Source organism: Alosa sapidissima, chromosome 1 (genome assembly GCF_018492685.1).
Source record: "Alosa sapidissima isolate fAloSap1 chromosome 1, fAloSap1.pri, whole genome shotgun sequence".
NCBI classification, from domain to species: Eukaryota; Metazoa; Chordata; class Actinopteri; order Clupeiformes; family Clupeidae; genus Alosa; species Alosa sapidissima.
The window spans coordinates 2,970,753-2,986,729 of NC_055957.1; the positions used below are offsets into that span (position 1 = coordinate 2,970,753).

The window sequence follows — 15,977 nt, forward strand, 5'->3', positions numbered from 1 at the left end:
CCGGCGAAGAAGCAGCGAAAACCCTTGACGGAAGATGCAAAGATGCACGCGTATCGACACGTATAGGGGGAGCACATTAACATTAACCGTCCCCTGCAGGCCATATGTCCACATTAACACAGCCCGCATCCGTCCCCTGCAGGCCATATGTCCACATTAACACAGCCCGCATCCGTCCCCTGCAGGCCATATGTCCACATTAACACAGCCCGCATCCGTCCCCTGCAGGCCATATGTCCACATTAACACAGCCCGCATCCGTCCCCTGCAGGCCATCACCACCGGCGGAGTGACGTACCAGGACAAGCCGTGGCACCGCGACTGTTTCCTGTGCATCGGCTGCAAGCGGCAGCTGGCTGGTCAGCGCTTCACCTCCCGTGAAAACTACCCCTACTGCCTGGACTGCTTCAGCAACCTCTACGCCAAGAAGTGTGTGGGCTGCACCAAGCCCATTACCAGTAAGTTTGAGTGTGAATCATCACAGTAATGCAATCCTGTAGCTGCTCGGATGGATGCCAAATCTCAAGTGTCTCGGACAACATAAGACTATTGCAAGAGAAAGCCCAATAGTCATTGTAATGTAACCAGAGACTTTCTAATTAGGAGACACAGCACTCAAAGAATCCTCTATAGAAATGTATGGAGTTAGTTTGTAACACCAATATGGCAGTTGTCTACATATATCCAGCCCCTTCCTGTAATGTTAGTACAGTAACCAACCGCATTTTTGTCCTTTTTAGCCATAAGTTAGTAGATAGATAGATAGATAGATAGATAGATACTTTATTGATCCCCAGGGGAAATTCAAGGTCTAGTGATTTGGAGGGAGATATTTATACCGTTCAATTTAGATTTAAACAGATTTGCCTGATACATACTGTACGTTAATATGATCTCTTTACATATTTACATAAGGTCCCAATTCATTTGGATAAGAACATAGCTGCCCCAAATAATTGCCCCAAGTGTGTAACCAAGATGGCCGTCGAGAGGGGAAACTTGCCTATCAGGACTTTGGTGCAACTTAGTGGGCCCAACTTTACTTGAAATGAGAAAAGACTTTGAAATGACAATTTATGTGTGTGTTTTCGGCTGAATGTGTGTGTGTGTGTGTGTGTGTGTGTGTCCATATCTGTGTGTGTGTGTGTGTATGTTTCTGGTTTCTGTGTGTGTGTGTGTGTGTGTGTGTGTGTGTGTGTGTGGGTGCGTGCGCACGTGCGTGTGTGCGTGTGTGTGCGTGCATGCATGCGTGTATGTGTGTGTGTGTGTGTTCGTATCTGTGTGTGTGTGTGTGCGTGTGTGGGTGCATGCGCGCCTGCGCGCGTATCTGTGTGTGTGTGTGTGTGTATGTGTGTGTGTGTGTGCGTGTGTGTGTGTGTGTGTGTCCGTACCTGTGTGTGTGTCCGTATCTGTGTGTGTGTAGACCTGGCCGGAGCGAAGTACATCTCGTTTGAGGAGCGTCAGTGGCACAGTGAGTGCTTCAGCTGCATGCAGTGCTCCGTCACACTGGTGGGCCGTGGCTTCCTCACCCTGAGGGACGACATCCTGTGCACCGACTGCGGACGCGAGAAATGAGATGGACACATGGACACACACACACACACACACACACAGAGAAGCATACACGCACACACACACACACACACAACACACACACACACACACACACACACACACACACACACACACACACACACACACACACACACACACACAGAAGCATACACGCACAAACATAAACAACCACACAACACACTCAGATACACATAGACACCACACCCACATAGTTTCCACAGACGCCCACATACACGCAAAAAGACACACACACTCTCTTATTCTCTTTCTTGCGCACCCAAACACATACACCCCCCCCCCCCCCCCCCCCCACCTCCACACACACGCACACACACACACACACACACTCCCACACTCACTGCTGGAAGCCCTGAGACCAGAAGAGAAACCCAAACCATGTGGCCTCTCCATGGCACTGGTCTAAAAGAGGGAGAGAGAGACAGAGAGAGAGAGAAACTAAACATATGTGTGTGTGAATGAGTGTGTGTGTGTGTTTCCGACCGCAGCACGGAAATTCAGACTTAAATAGATGTATTTCCAAGTGATGGATTGAAGCTTTGGTGAAGACTTAATACCAATTGTCGACATGTAAAAATACAGGAGCCAACTTTAGCCCACTGATGGCACAGAGGCTCTGTGGACTCCAAGCAAAGTGATTGCTGATTGCCAGAAACCAACCATGAGGTCATCTCACTCATATTTTTAGTGTTCCTGGCTTGGGCTTCCAGTTAAATATATACTTATACCGCCACAAGCGCTGGACAAGAGCTGTTTATTGTACTCCTATGAAAAAGGCTTGATGGTGAGTTGTTTATGACGTGATGCAGTGTACCATAGCAGTGTTGTTGTTGCTCCTAGAATTCTAAACGTGGCGTACTGGTTGTCATTTACTTTCTCTAGTTCTCTCTGTGAATACTGAACGTACTAGTTATCTGAACTAAACACTGCTTGACTGATTATTTCACTGATGCAGTTGTGTGTAAAGTCTATAAAATATAAAGCATGCACTTCTATCTTGTTTTTTGTCTTTTTTTTTAAAAAAGTCATTATAACTGTTTGATGGATGTTACTTTTTGAATTCTGATTTCCTGAATAAAAAAAGGTTACTGTGATATTTATGCGTAGCGTATACTTGCATACTACAAATGATCAAACGGAGCCTCGCGTTATGTTGCTTTATTGCTGGGGAACCATCCGAACTCGCGCCCCCCTAAACTCACATCCGGTTGGCGCTTATACTAACGTAATGATGTAAGCAGTGCGTGCAAGCTCATGGTAAACATTAACATTTATTCAGTCTACTGGCGTAATCTGAATATTACAGTTACCACAGGAGACGTGAATGCCACGTGGATGCCATAGCAACAATACCTTGCAAAACTACCAGCAGAAGAACTATAATCACTATTAAGAAATGTTCTTAATCAATTATTAATTCACTCTGATTACTGCATGCAAATGAATAGCACTTAAAACTGAATGCATTCAAACTCATTTCAGGGTCATGTTGAGTTCATGCAACAGTATCCACACACACACACACACACACACACACACACACATACACACACACACAAACACACAAACACAGAAATACATACACACACACACTGCCATAGACACACCCAAACACACATACATTCACACACAAAGAAAAACACACACACACACACACATACATTTGAGAAACACACACACACACGCTTACAGCACACACACACACATACACGTGCACACAGAGAGAATCACACACATGCACAAACACACCCACACACACACACACACACACACAGAATCACTGGTTAATGAATGCCCATGAGCGCATGAGCCTCCTCTCTACGGCCTGCAACTATACGCTCCAACTGAAGAACTGACCACAAAGTGCTGACTCGTACTTCCTCTCAGGATGAGAGCAGTCACATGACAAGGTCAAACTACACTTAGAGGAATGAGGCTTCCACACCAGTGACTTCAAAGGAGAGGTAAGGACAACTTCACTCTGAAAGAAAATCAACAATTATGAAAGCTTGTGGTAGAAAAATGCATATAGGATACAGGTTGAGGGTTTGGGCAGTACGCTGAAGAGAGCCCACGAGTGTAGGGTCATTTGTGGGTGGTTGATAGTTTGTAAACTTGGAATTGTTTAAAAATTGACTTAAACATTTTGATCTTGCACTTTCAGAATACTTGTATAATTGTACTTCTGTCTTCAGAGTACTTGTATAATTGTGAAGAGAAGAGAATTTAGCAACAGCTGAATTGTGTGCTGCTACTACTACTGTGATAGCTATGATAACTACAGTGAGATACAGTTGTATTCTATGTTTGGCTATTACCATTCAGTGAATGTAACCCTTCTCTCTCAAGTAAACATTGACATCCAACACTAGCAGTAGCCAGACCCATTATGAGTGTGAGAGCCTTCAGCTGCGTCCTGCTGACGGAGAAGCCAGCGGTGGGCAAAGGAAAAGACACGGCCGGGATTCAGTGTGTGGAGTGCTGCTGCAAAAGCCTCTATATCGGTTTGATTGATGATTTTGATTGTCATTTGACCATCTCATTTTAAGACACAATTCAACATACATTGAAACAAACAACAACAACAAAAATGTCGGGATAACACAATAAAACCCTGAGGCTCGTCAGGATAACACATTAACCCTGAGGCTTGTCAGGATAACACAATAAAACCCTGAGGCTTATTTCTATTGTGGTCCCATAGGTGGGAAGGACAGCGTGGTCCACCAGCTAAACCTGCCCAGTGCGGTAGCCACCGATGCCCCAAACATCCGGGAGGTGAAGCGGCGTCAGATGGGCCGCAGCGGCCCTGTCTCTCAGCTGAGGGCCATTCCGGTCCTCAACCACCTGCTGGTTCTCTGGGACGGTTCCGTCACTGCCCTGAACATGTTCTCCTTAGAACCTGTCTCGCCGTTAAAGAAGATCCCGAACGTGTCGTGTATGGAAGTGGGCAGCTCTGTGTCCTCGACTCAGCAGGTGTACGTAGAGCTGGTCACAGCCTCCGTAAAGAGGAGGTGGATCAGCGTCCACAGGGTGTACGTGGACAAGTGGGAGTGTGTGAAGCAGATGCCGCTGGGGCGGGAGCCTCTGGCCCTGGCCGTCAGGGAGCCCTGTGTGTGCGTCGCCACGGCCGACAGGTACATGCTGTGCGACTACGAGAGCGGAAACACACTCGACCTGTTCCAGCACAACCTGGCCAGGCAGAACCTGCTAGTCAAACAGGCAGGAGAAAGGGAGTTCCTGCTCAACGGGCCTGGCTCACTGGGTGAGAAATACATTCATTCATTAGGAAATCAATCAATCAATCAATAAACCAGCCAGTCAAGCAATCTCTATCTGGTTGACTCACCTCTGTCTATCCATCTATCTATCTATCAATAAATCAATCTATCTATCATCTATCTACCTATCTATCTACCTATGTATTTATCTATCGATCTATCGATCTATCAATCAATCAATCAATCAATCAATCAATCAATCAATCTATCTATCTATCTATCTATCCATCTATCTACCTATCTATCTACCTATGTATTTATCTATCGATCTATCAATCAATCAATCAATCAATCAATCTATCTATCTATCTATTTATCTATCTATCTATCTATCTATCTACATTCTCTCTTAGTCAAGATTTATATCAGCCTGACAGTATCTCCTCAGTTTAACATGCAGAATCTGTTGGCATGATGACCATCACAAACACCTGACCTGTGGCATCTGGTCTTTCCCCTCAGGCATGTTTGTGATGTCAGATGGCATCTCCCAGCGTCCTCCAGTGCCATGGCCGGCGGGCATCCTGGACGCGGCCGTGTGCCACCCCTACACCCTGGTGCTGCAGGACCAGGCACAGACCGTGCATGTTTACAGCACGCTGGACCAGCAGCTCAAGCAGGTCATCCCCATACCCAAGGCAGCGACACTGACCCCCACCACAGGTGCCTCTTGACCACTGGCACACTCTCACATGTTGCCATACAGCATGTAGCGATAGATAGAGGTCCTTGTGGGTTCAGATATCATGGAAATGTATAGAATGTGTTTATTGTAATATATAGCTTGTAGCAATAGATAGGTCCTTGGGGGTTCAGTAATCATGGAAATCTATACAATGTGTGCATTGTAATATGTAGCTTGTAGTGACAGATAGGTCCTTGTGGGTTCAGTTATTTTCACGATTCCATAGAACATAGAACTTCACACACCAGACCAGACAGTCGTCAGTAGAAGACAACAGTTGCTTGACCGTTAGTATACACAGCTATAAACATCATACAGCAGACAGTCGTCATTAGCAGACAACAGTTGCTTGACTGTAGTATGCACACATAGTTCACACAGCTATGAACATCACACAGCAGTGGCAGACAGTGCTCACAGGCACTTAAGCAATGGAAGGGTTCTCGGCGGGGTGTGGTGCTAAAGTGCCACTATGGCTACAGGTACCAGACTTTTGCCAAAGCAAGCCCTGCTGCACCTCAGGGACCTGTGGCTGTGCCCAGAGCGCAAGATGAGGAAGTGGCGGTCCAGTGGGGGTGTGTTGTCCTGGGTGCAGTCCAGTGTGTGTGTGTGTGTGTGTGTGTGATGACCAGGCAAATGAACAATGAGAGATTGGGCGGTCCCTGGGGAGACTTGTCATCCTGGCAGCAGCGTGGGAAATGTGTGTGTTAGTTTTGTACAGTTTGTGACAGAGAGTGAGAGTGTTGAAGAAACAGGTGGGGCAGTAGAGCAGGGTGGGGCAGTAGAGCAGGGTGGGGCAGTAGAGCAGGGTGGGGCAGTAGAGCAGGGTGGGGCAGTAGAGCAGGGTGGGGCAGTAGAGCAGGGTGGGGCAGGGGATCTATGGATGAAGACTGTAACTGTGGGACTGTGAGGATTGCACTGGTATCTATATAAATATGCCACTCTCGTTTTCTTCCTGTGGATGACAACTTCCTGTGCATGAAATGTCCAAGTCATATGTTTATGATGAAATAGCAAGTATAATATGTGTGATATAATGTTTGTAATCCAGGATGCAAACTAAGATACGGATTAAACTAGTGAACTAACAGTGGAAAGATTGTGTATGGAATGTGAATGAAATGTATACAGTATAAACATACTGTATATGCCTATAGAAGATTTTCTGCTTGCAATAAGACTCAATGTATATTACAGTAAGTGGCTTCAGGTACTTCACACCAGCGATTCCAGTTCCCAGCATGCTGTGTGCCTACTGCCGCCTGTGCGCTCTCAGTAGTGCACCTTGCTCAATATGAGTCACAGCTCCCCCTGTAATTGGAGCTCCTTACGTGCTCATTTCCAAAAGCTATTTTCTTGGTAATGTGAACTCCTAATGAGGATAATGATGGTGCTGATGATAATGATGATGATTATCTTTAAGTGCGACCATTTTTAAAAAAGACTCTGACGGCCAACAGAGTCACGTACAACTGTGCACACTTTTCAAAATAAAAGAAATAACAGGCTTCCTCCGCACTTCTCTCCACCCCAACACTCCTCTGTTCTTCTCTCCTCTCCTCCTCTATCCTCCTGCTTTTACTGTCTTCCTCCTCTCCTTCCCAGAGGGGGTGTTAGTCATCGCGGAGAGGGAGATTTACTGCCTGCGTCCATGTGCCCTTGAGGATCAGATCGAGGCTCTGATGGCGGAGGAGAGGATGGACCAGGCTCTGGTCCTGCTGGACGGTGTTAGAGAGCTCCTGCCACAGCACTCATACCAGGTAAAGAAAAGACACCAGCGAAGGACACAGTGAACACACAGGCATCGCTCTTCACCCACACCCACACCAGACCTGTTCTGAGGTCAGCACTGGACTCAGTGAACACACAGGCATCGCTCTTCACCCACACCAGACCTGTTCTGAGGTCAGCACCGGACTCCAACTTTGATCTGTTTTCCTAACGGTCGCAAATGCGACTACCAACACCAAATACATGGTACTCAAGTTTGATACCCAAGGAGCATGAAAATGAAAAATAAGATTGGAAATAAAATAAATTAATAAAGTAATTAAGTAAATAGAATGGGGGGGGGGCGCAACTACCTCAACATATGCGCTTATAAAAGAATTGTGTTGAACACTACCTTAACATATGCGCTTATAAAAGAGTTGTGTTGAACACTACCTTAACATATGCGCTTATAAAAGAGTTGTGTTGAACACTACCTTAACATATGCGCTTATAAAAGAGTTGTGTTGAACACTACCTTAACATATGCGCTTATAAAAGAGTTGTGTTGAACACTACCTTAACATATGTGCTTATAAAAGAATTGTGTTGAACAAAAGCACCTGTTATATGTGTGAAATCTGACTAAGATGAGAGCCAGACTTGTCCTGTGTCTGTGTCGGCTGTTCGTCTGTCTTTTCTCACGGTCTGAAATGATGCAAATGCAGATGATGCAAATCATGTTACCAGCATTAACCTTTAAAATTATCCAATCAGACAGACCCACAGCTATTGCGCTAAGATAGATGAGTGTTGTCTGACACAAGCACACACACACACACACGCACACACACACACACACACACATACACATACATTACAAGCATTACAATAGCATTTTGATGGGATGTATGTTAGCCGTGTTCTTAAGCCCACCATGGAGTCATTGTGTCTACGGGGGATAAGCGGCTCTCTCATTTGAGCTGATTACACGACGTGTTCACGGGATACACCCACCAGATGTGACACACCGTTCAAATCTGATCAGGCGGGAGGGGAAAAAAATGTAGGTTAGAAATGATTCGGACAACAGCTGTTTCTGCAGCGGCAACCTGGCCCAGACGAGGCTCAGACTCGGGCCGTAAGTGGCACGCAGAAACAGCTGATGTGATGACAGCGGTATCAGCGCAGCGCTATTGGCTTACTACAAACGTTGTGTATGACCTGCATCCTCCTGGGATGACATTTCGGGTTTTATATGCCAGCTAGAGCATAGCACTGTAAGTAATGTGTTAACAACAACAGCAACAATACTAAGGTCACATGGGGTCAAGAGTTTCACTGGTTAAGTCATGCGTTGACAACCACAACACAAAGGTCAACGGGCAATATCCAAGATCCCAGTTATTGCACAGGAATTACATGTGTTTTTAAGAGGCAGCCACATATTTTTTATGTCCACGACCCTAATGCCCTAAGGGCCAAATAAAATAACCATGAACACACACACTGAGGATGATGTATGTCTGTACTCTGCAGTCACTGTGGATAGAAGTAAAGCAACACAATTCGGTACTGTGGAGGTGTTTCCCTCTGGCTTGCCGGGTCACCAGGTTGACTCTGGTCAGTGGCACGCTCATGTATATATTCAGTTCTCCCGTAGGGAGGAAGTCTGGCGTTAAGTAATTCAGATAGAGGTTACAGCTGTTAATCTGGTGCTGTGTTATTGAGGTAGGACTAATATTTTAATCCCACAGTCTTTTTGCCCTCAGGGTTGAAGGGCGAGTTGCCTTGTGTGGGCCAACACTCACTTAATAATCCAATAATCCAAGATTTATATTTCCCCATTCATTATTCATGATTTACAGGACCTAAGGAAGAACATTTCCTGCATGTTGGGATTAATGCACTTCTACCAGGAGAGTTTCAAAGAGGCCAAAGGACTCCTGATGTAAGTTCTTTTGAACCAGTGCTCTAATCATTTATACATTACTGAAATGTAGAATCTTGCTACTATGAATTGACCACAGATGTGATGTTTCATTCATTTTTTTACATGTACAATTATTCAGACTGATTTAAATGTAAATATCTAGTTTTATCCATCATGAATGGAGCCATATTATGCTTCAGTAAAGCAATATCCTCCTACTACTTCCAAATGCTAGTTGCAAAATAAAAGGATATAGACATGAAATATACTGTAAACAAAACTAATGTTCATTTTGTAAATTGGTGCATCATCATTGACTGCCTCAGTCAAACCTTTCTGTAATGAAGTAAGTTATTCCTGTATTCTGCTGTCGTCCAGAGACGGTGACTTGGACCCGCGGGAAATCATCCGTCTGTACCCAGAGGTCAGCGACGTCTGTGGGGACTTCGACAGCCAGCTGCCGTCCGTCAGCACCAGCAGGGACCTGCGCCTCATGAGCACGGAGGACCAGGCCTCGCTCCACCGCTTCCTCCACTTCCTGGGCGACTTCCTGCAGGCGGTCAGAGGGACCACTCAGGGTCTGTCGTGTCGCTCGGACGTCGACTCCGCACTCCTGAAAGTCTACTTGCAGTTGGGGGAGAGTGAGAGGCTCGGTCAGATGGTGACCTCTCCCAATGACTGCCATCTTGACCTGAGTGCATCTGACCTGAGACAGCACAAAAGGTCAGAGATGCTTATTCATTTTCTTTCAAAAGCAACACAATTTTGCCTAAGCTTATTAGGGGCCAAGTACAAATTAAGTGCAAAGCAAAGTTCTCATGCTTGAAACACAACTGTCATGTGGCATATGGAAGCATTGAGATGACTCATCAATGTTTGCACTTCAATAACTTGCCCATGGTGTTAAACTAGCAAATAGATTTTGTCTAGTCACTAAAGTAGCTTTAGTTAGACTTTAGACTTCGCCCATCATGCAAATTAGGGCCCTAGCATCTAGGTGTTAATTAATGGTGTAAATAGGGAAGAATGGACAGCTTCATTTGTTGACCAAATCAGTCACATTATGAATGCCACTTAATTCACCGTAATTCTCTTCATGCAGATTCTTTGCCCTTGGACTGCTCTACCAGAGCCACGGTCAACATTTCAGTGCGATTCAGGTAGCGATTTAGCCCGATGATTCATCCGCTTGGCTAAAATTGACTCAATGACTTGTGGAGGACAGAGTACCAGCGACACAACGGTGTCTTTGTCTCCGCAGACGTGGGTGAGGATGGCCGAAGGGCAGTATGATGACAGCTCTCAGACAGCGGCCGACGCGTACGAGCACATCCTGAGTACACTGAGACAGCTGGACGACAGAGACACCTTCTGGAGCTTTGCGGATTGGGCCGTGCAGAGAGATCAAGAGGTATTCACACACACACACACACACACACACACGTTTCTCCTGCCCTGCACATCTGCAGAGGGTAGAGGGCAGAATTGTACAGCGAAACAGTGTGCTGAGAGCTGAGATGGATCCACAGGACTAACACAGGAGCTCAGAGGGCAACTCAGGCACAAAAGAAAGAAAATACGAACAAGTGAACACTGAACAAACAAGAACAGAAACTAGATCAGTCCTGTACATCCTCTCCCGCTGGTCAGTTTGTGTCCATCTCCTACTCCACCCCTTACTCTTGCAACTTTGTGTATGCTTGTATGTGCGTGACTGTGTGTGCATGACTGTGTGTGTGTGTGTGTGTGTGTGTATGTAATGGCACCATAATGACAATTGTCATCATGATACAGTATATTATGCTGCAACAGCAAGAACATCAACAAAAGTGGCAGTGTTAAATGAACGAGTGTTGAAGTAAAGGGTTAGCCAGTGGTTTTACATGCATTAGCAGCCTATTCTGAGAGTGACCAGTGATTTTGTGTGTGTCATTTTCACGTGAAGGCAGGAGTCCAAATCTTCATGCAGGACACTGAAAGACCCATCCCATCCTGTCACGCGGACGAGGTCATCCCTTTTTTACAAAAGTATCCCGTGTCTTCACTGATGTATCTGGAATATTTGGTTGGAGTATTAAAAAGCAAGGTCGGTACTAAAGCACGCTTAATGCCGTAATGCTTTAATACTACCAGGCCTTGATGAGATTTAGCGGGGTATTTAGAGGGAAGGGGGCAAACTCGACGGGCTCTGATGAAATGGTCTCTTGGCAGGAGGAGAGCCATCACACCCTCCTGGCGCTGGCGTACATCGCCCGGATTCTCCAGCGCAGCCCCGGAGAGGCGGACGCATCGGCCGGCGAAGACATCAGACGCAAGCTGCAGCAGCTCCTGTGGCTATCTGCTCACTGTGACACGGTCGCTGTGCACGGTCAGTGACTCCAGTGATGGTCAACACACTAGAATCCTAATTCACTCACGGTCGTCCTGGGGGGTTGGGGTTGGGTTTGGGGTCTGGGTCGGTCCTGGGTGGGTTGGGGTTGGGGTTGGGGTCTGGGTCGGTCCTGGGTGGATTGGGGTTGGGGTTGGGGTCTGGGTCGGTCCAGAAGCATCTGCTGTAGCAGCTGGCCCAGAGGGATGCAGCTGCTAGGCACGGTCAGTGGGTTTTGTTATGATTAGCGCACAGTTCTCACAACCCAGCCGCTAGGCACGGTCAGTGGGTTTCGTTATGATTAGCGCACAGTTCTCATAACCCATCCAGGTTGTTTTAGGTGGGTTAGGATTAGGTTAGGATTAGGGTTTTAGGTCCACCCTGCAGCAGCTTCTGTGGCAGTCGACTCGCTGTGATGACGACGCTCTTAACGGTCACTGAATCCTGACGTGATGAACACACACTTTGGTAATCCAGTGTGGTCATCCAAGGTGACAGAGCGTTGACATTTAAAGGACACCTATGTTTTATTTATTGCTCTTTTGTGTTGCTTTCTCAGCTAAAAACTGGGTGAATTATAGATGCACCAGACTGTGTTTGTGTGTCTGGCCTGGTCAGTATGGAACATTTCTGGGCATGGATGTCATGGATGGCAGACTGTGTGTGTGTGTGTGTGTGTGTGTGTGTGCGTGTGCATGTATGTGAAAGAAGACTGAGACTGTGTGTGTGTATTTGTGTGTGTGTGTGTGTGTGTGTGTGTGTGTGTGTGTGTGCGTGTGCATGCATGTGAAAGAAGACTGAGACTGTGTGTGTGTATGTGTGTGTGTGTGTGTGTGTGTGTGTGTGTGTGTGTGTGTGTGTGTGTTGTGTGTGTGTGCGTCTGGACATCCTGTTTCATATTATGATGATCATCTCCAAACCGGTTAATGGCAGATGGTGTTCAATCTGTCAATGAATATCCCCCTGGAGTGAAATCTGTGATCACACCTTAAAAGCAGCCTTCACCAACCACAAATGCTCTTTGCTTCCACTCCAAAACAAATTGATGGGAAAAATAGGTACACCATAAAACAGAAACAATATTTAATTGTTGATTTGCTAAACATCCTTGAGAGCCTAGATCTCTGTGTACATGTTGACTGTCATTTGTCTATGTTGTTGACATCATCATAGCCATCATCACTAACACATATCCTGCATCTGTATGGCAGATAAAATTGCATCCACAAATTTACACACGGAGAAAGCGATCTTGCTTGGGAAGACTGGGGAGCATAAGAAGGCCCTGCAGATCTTAGTCCATGAGGAGAAGGACAAGCAGGCAGCCGTGGACTACTGTTGGAGGACCTCTGCTGGCCGCGAGCGGGACTTCAGGCAGAGGCTTTTCCTCTCGCTGCTGCAGATCTACCTGGACTCCACGGCAGCAGAGGGCGCTGCAGCAGACCTGCTGAACCGTCACGCCAGGGCGTTTGACGCGGCCGCCGTGCTGCAGGCGCTGCCAGCGGCCTGGTCCGTGCAGATGGTGGGGAGCTTCCTCCAGGAGGCGCTAAGGAGCGCGTTCCACCAGAGGAGGATGAGGCAGGTGGAGGCGACTCTGACCACCGCAGAGCAGCGCAGGGTCACATCCACACGGGTGAGCAGAGCAGGGTCACGTCCACACGGGTGAGCAGAGCAGTGCAGGGTCACGTCCACACGGGTGAGCAGAGCAGTGCAGGGTCACATCCACACGGGTGAGCAGAGCTAGGAAAGCACGCTGTAGCTCTCTTTTCAAATGCAATTCAAATGAGATTCCCAAAACAGTGACGTTTTGAGTTTTATGCTTCGCTGCAGACTGAAGAAGTTTAAAGAAGACAATACAGTTCAAGACGTGACTATTTTGGGAATCTCATCTTGAAATTGTATTGAAAGAGAGCTACAGTCAAGGTCTTGGGTCCAGCAGCATCTACACTGTGTGATTTGTGTACCGCTTTGACGATTTGTTGAATTAAGCAAAGCAGAAGCAAAGGGAATGAGGTCTTGTCCACATGAACGAATATGCAAAAACAGCCATGGAAGGCTGTCAAGAACATATCAATCAAACAGACAGTGAGTGACATTAGGCCGGAAGAGATGAAAGGCCAAAACACATTGGAAAAGCTATGTGCTCATAAATACCCAGGTTTGTGTGGACAAGGCATGAAGAATGGAAAGGTTCCGACTTCAATAGAGCTAGAATTTCCCAATGGGGATCAATAAAGTTTCTATCTATCTTTCTATCTAGAATAGAACATAGGGGGGAAAATCCTACTAGTTAAAAGATCCTGTGTGTTTTCTACCTAGAAACCTTTAGAAACCTCGTTCTTTATCAAAGACCATTCATCACATTTGCAGTTTCACAATTTGTTCCCTTTTTTTCAGTAACTACTGTAGTTTGTGTAAAGAAACATCACCACAGAACCATTCACCTTTAAAGTGCTAATGAACTTTAAGTATATTTAACATATGGCTTCACAACTCTGGAACTAAAATCACAAACCATGTGTGTATGTGGATCTGGTCTGCTATTTTCAACCTCTGTTCACCTGTCACCAGACCACACAAGGGCACATCTAACAAACTGACCGCCTAAGATGTACAGTACAGCAGTTTACCACCACGGTACACAAGCCCAATTAAGAAAGTGTCAGAGTAGTGGATACAGTTCTTAAACTGTCGGTAAAACCACACAAGTCCACAAGGTGCGGTGTTGTACCTTTTTTTAAAACCACACAAGTCCACAAGGTGAGGTGTTGTTGTACCTTTTTCTATCCTTCAAGTTTCCAGACAGGAGGCATTTTTGTTGTTGTGTTTCACTGTTGGTGCACACAGAAAAGTCTGTGTTTGGATTAGCTGTTGAGACTTGACTCTGTGGGTCCACTGACACTTCTGATGCTGAAGGCAAAACACCACTGATGACTCTGTCCCCTCTCTGTCTCTCCTCAGACTGAGGCTGCAAACAGGATGATCAAACTGGAACGTGGCACCAGGTGCCAGGTCTGCCAGCGTCTACTCGCACGACCCGAGTTTGTCTTCATGCCAACGGGCGAGCTCGTCCACCTCCACTGCACCACGGGTGGCAAAGGTGCCCCTGGCACCGTCATAACAACATCATAACGTCTCGCAAAGGCATGGGTCCTAAACAAAGGCTGAAGGGCACAAAGCTGACCCTACTCCAAAAGCCTACATCTATGTCAGTCTCCAAAGACCTACATCTCTGTCAGTCTCCAAAGGCCTACATGTCTATCAGACTCCAAAGGCCTACATGTCTATCAGACTCCAAAGGCCTACATCTCTATCTGACTCCAAAGGCCTACATCTATTAGACTCCAAAGGTCTATATATCTCTATCAGACTTCAGTCCACAGGCCAGGCTTTTAGCGACTTAAAAACACTAGTCAGCAATTGAACTCAGGTCGACCACGTCCCCCAAGCAGCGATATTTATTTTACTGCTGCAACTCCGTGCTCACTACTTACTCTGGGGGTGCAAGTGAGGGGGTGGGGATATCGCTCCAAATGCCCACTCTCATCTTCAATCTTTCTGTAAATGGCTGCATAATTAGAGTAACAATATGGAAACTATCTGTGAAATGATACATGGCACAAGGCAATGAGCTCTTGAATTGTGTGTATTGTACATGGGTACGCACTGTGCAATGAGCTCTTGAACTGTGTGAATAGTCTACATGGGTACACACTGTGCAATGAGCTCTTGAACTGTGTGAATAGTCTACATGGGTACACACTGTGCAATGAGCTCTTGAACTGTGTGTATTGTACATGGGTACAAACTTTGCGTGCTCTTGTCTCTTTTTCCGCAGTGGCCTCTTAACGGTCCGCTCGTAAGTTCTTTTAGTGGCCGCTGGGCTGACGTCAGCACAAGGGGGCGCCCAGGGCATGGCCCCCCCGCACGTCTCGTCCGGCTCGTTCGGAGCCAATAACAGTGCAGCTCCGGCGCTCAGCCCGCACTCACCAGCGGCACACGAGTGAGAAGAAGAGAGGCTTTGCAGGGGACCAAACACACCGCTTCGTTTTAATTAGCGACTTTATGGCCAACTTGGCAGCTCTGAAGATGTGTGTGTGTGTGTGAGAGAGAGAGATTGAGTGGCTGTGTGTGTGTGAGATTGAGTGGCTGTGTGTGTGTGAGAGAGAGAGTGAGTGGGTGTGTGTGTGTGTGTGAGATTGAGTGGCTGTGTGTGTGAGAAAGAGAGAGTGGGTATGTGTGTGTGTGTGTGTGAAAGAGAGTGAGTGGGTATGTGTGTGTAAGACAGAGTGAGTGGCTTTGTGTGTGTGAGAGAGTGAAAGGGAGTGGATATGTGTGTGTGTGTGTGTGAGAGAGTGTGTGGCTGTGTGCTAGGGGCTAAGGGCATCAGGCCCACGGCCCGGCGCC

At 46.7% G+C, this 15,977-nt stretch overlaps 2 protein-coding genes across 3 annotated transcripts in view; both read left to right on the forward strand.

The window, feature by feature from the left end:
• Positions 1–1,646, forward strand: part of fhl5 (four and a half LIM domains 5) — a 5,767-nt gene extending 4,121 nt beyond the window's left edge. The window contains exons 5-6 of the mRNA XM_042096991.1: positions 272–458; positions 1,424–1,646. Of these exons, the coding sequence (XP_041952925.1) occupies positions 272–458; positions 1,424–1,575 (339 nt within the window). The 3' untranslated portion in view covers positions 1,576–1,646. The remainder of the gene's footprint in view (positions 1–271; positions 459–1,423) is intronic.
• A 1,889-nt stretch (positions 1,647–3,535) lies between these two features.
• Positions 3,536–15,724, forward strand: si:ch211-266g18.9 (transforming growth factor-beta receptor-associated protein 1). 2 transcript variants are annotated; one of them, XM_042056841.1, is made up of 13 exons: positions 3,536–3,557; positions 3,943–4,097; positions 4,298–4,858; positions 5,337–5,537; positions 7,165–7,319; positions 9,138–9,220; positions 9,581–9,925; positions 10,305–10,362; positions 10,464–10,613; positions 11,148–11,288; positions 11,414–11,570; positions 12,812–13,203; positions 14,532–15,724. In XM_042056841.1, the coding sequence occupies exons 2-13, from the start codon at positions 3,983–3,985 to the stop codon at positions 14,700–14,702; spliced, it is 2,529 nt and encodes an 842-aa protein (XP_041912775.1). In that variant the 5' UTR covers positions 3,536–3,557; positions 3,943–3,982; the 3' UTR covers positions 14,703–15,724. The 2 variants fall into 2 exon arrangements, with proteins under 2 accessions (XP_041912775.1, XP_041912766.1); XM_042056832.1 differs by having other exon boundaries at positions 3,537–3,557; positions 12,782–13,203.
• Positions 15,725–15,977: the final 253 nt, after the last annotated feature.

Bases quoted from the DNA above. Each gene is read 5' to 3' on its own strand.
- si:ch211-266g18.9 (XM_042056832.1), top strand. From the start codon at position 3,983: ATGAGTGTGAGAGCCTTCAGCTGCGTCCTGCTGACGGAGAAGCCAGCG. The intron at 4,098-4,297 runs GTTTGATTGATG...GTGGTCCCATAG, and splicing joins CTGCAAAAGCCTCTATATCG to GTGGGAAGGACAGCGTGGTC. The intron at 9,221-9,580 runs GTAAGTTCTTTT...GCTGTCGTCCAG, and splicing joins GAGGCCAAAGGACTCCTGAT to AGACGGTGACTTGGACCCGC.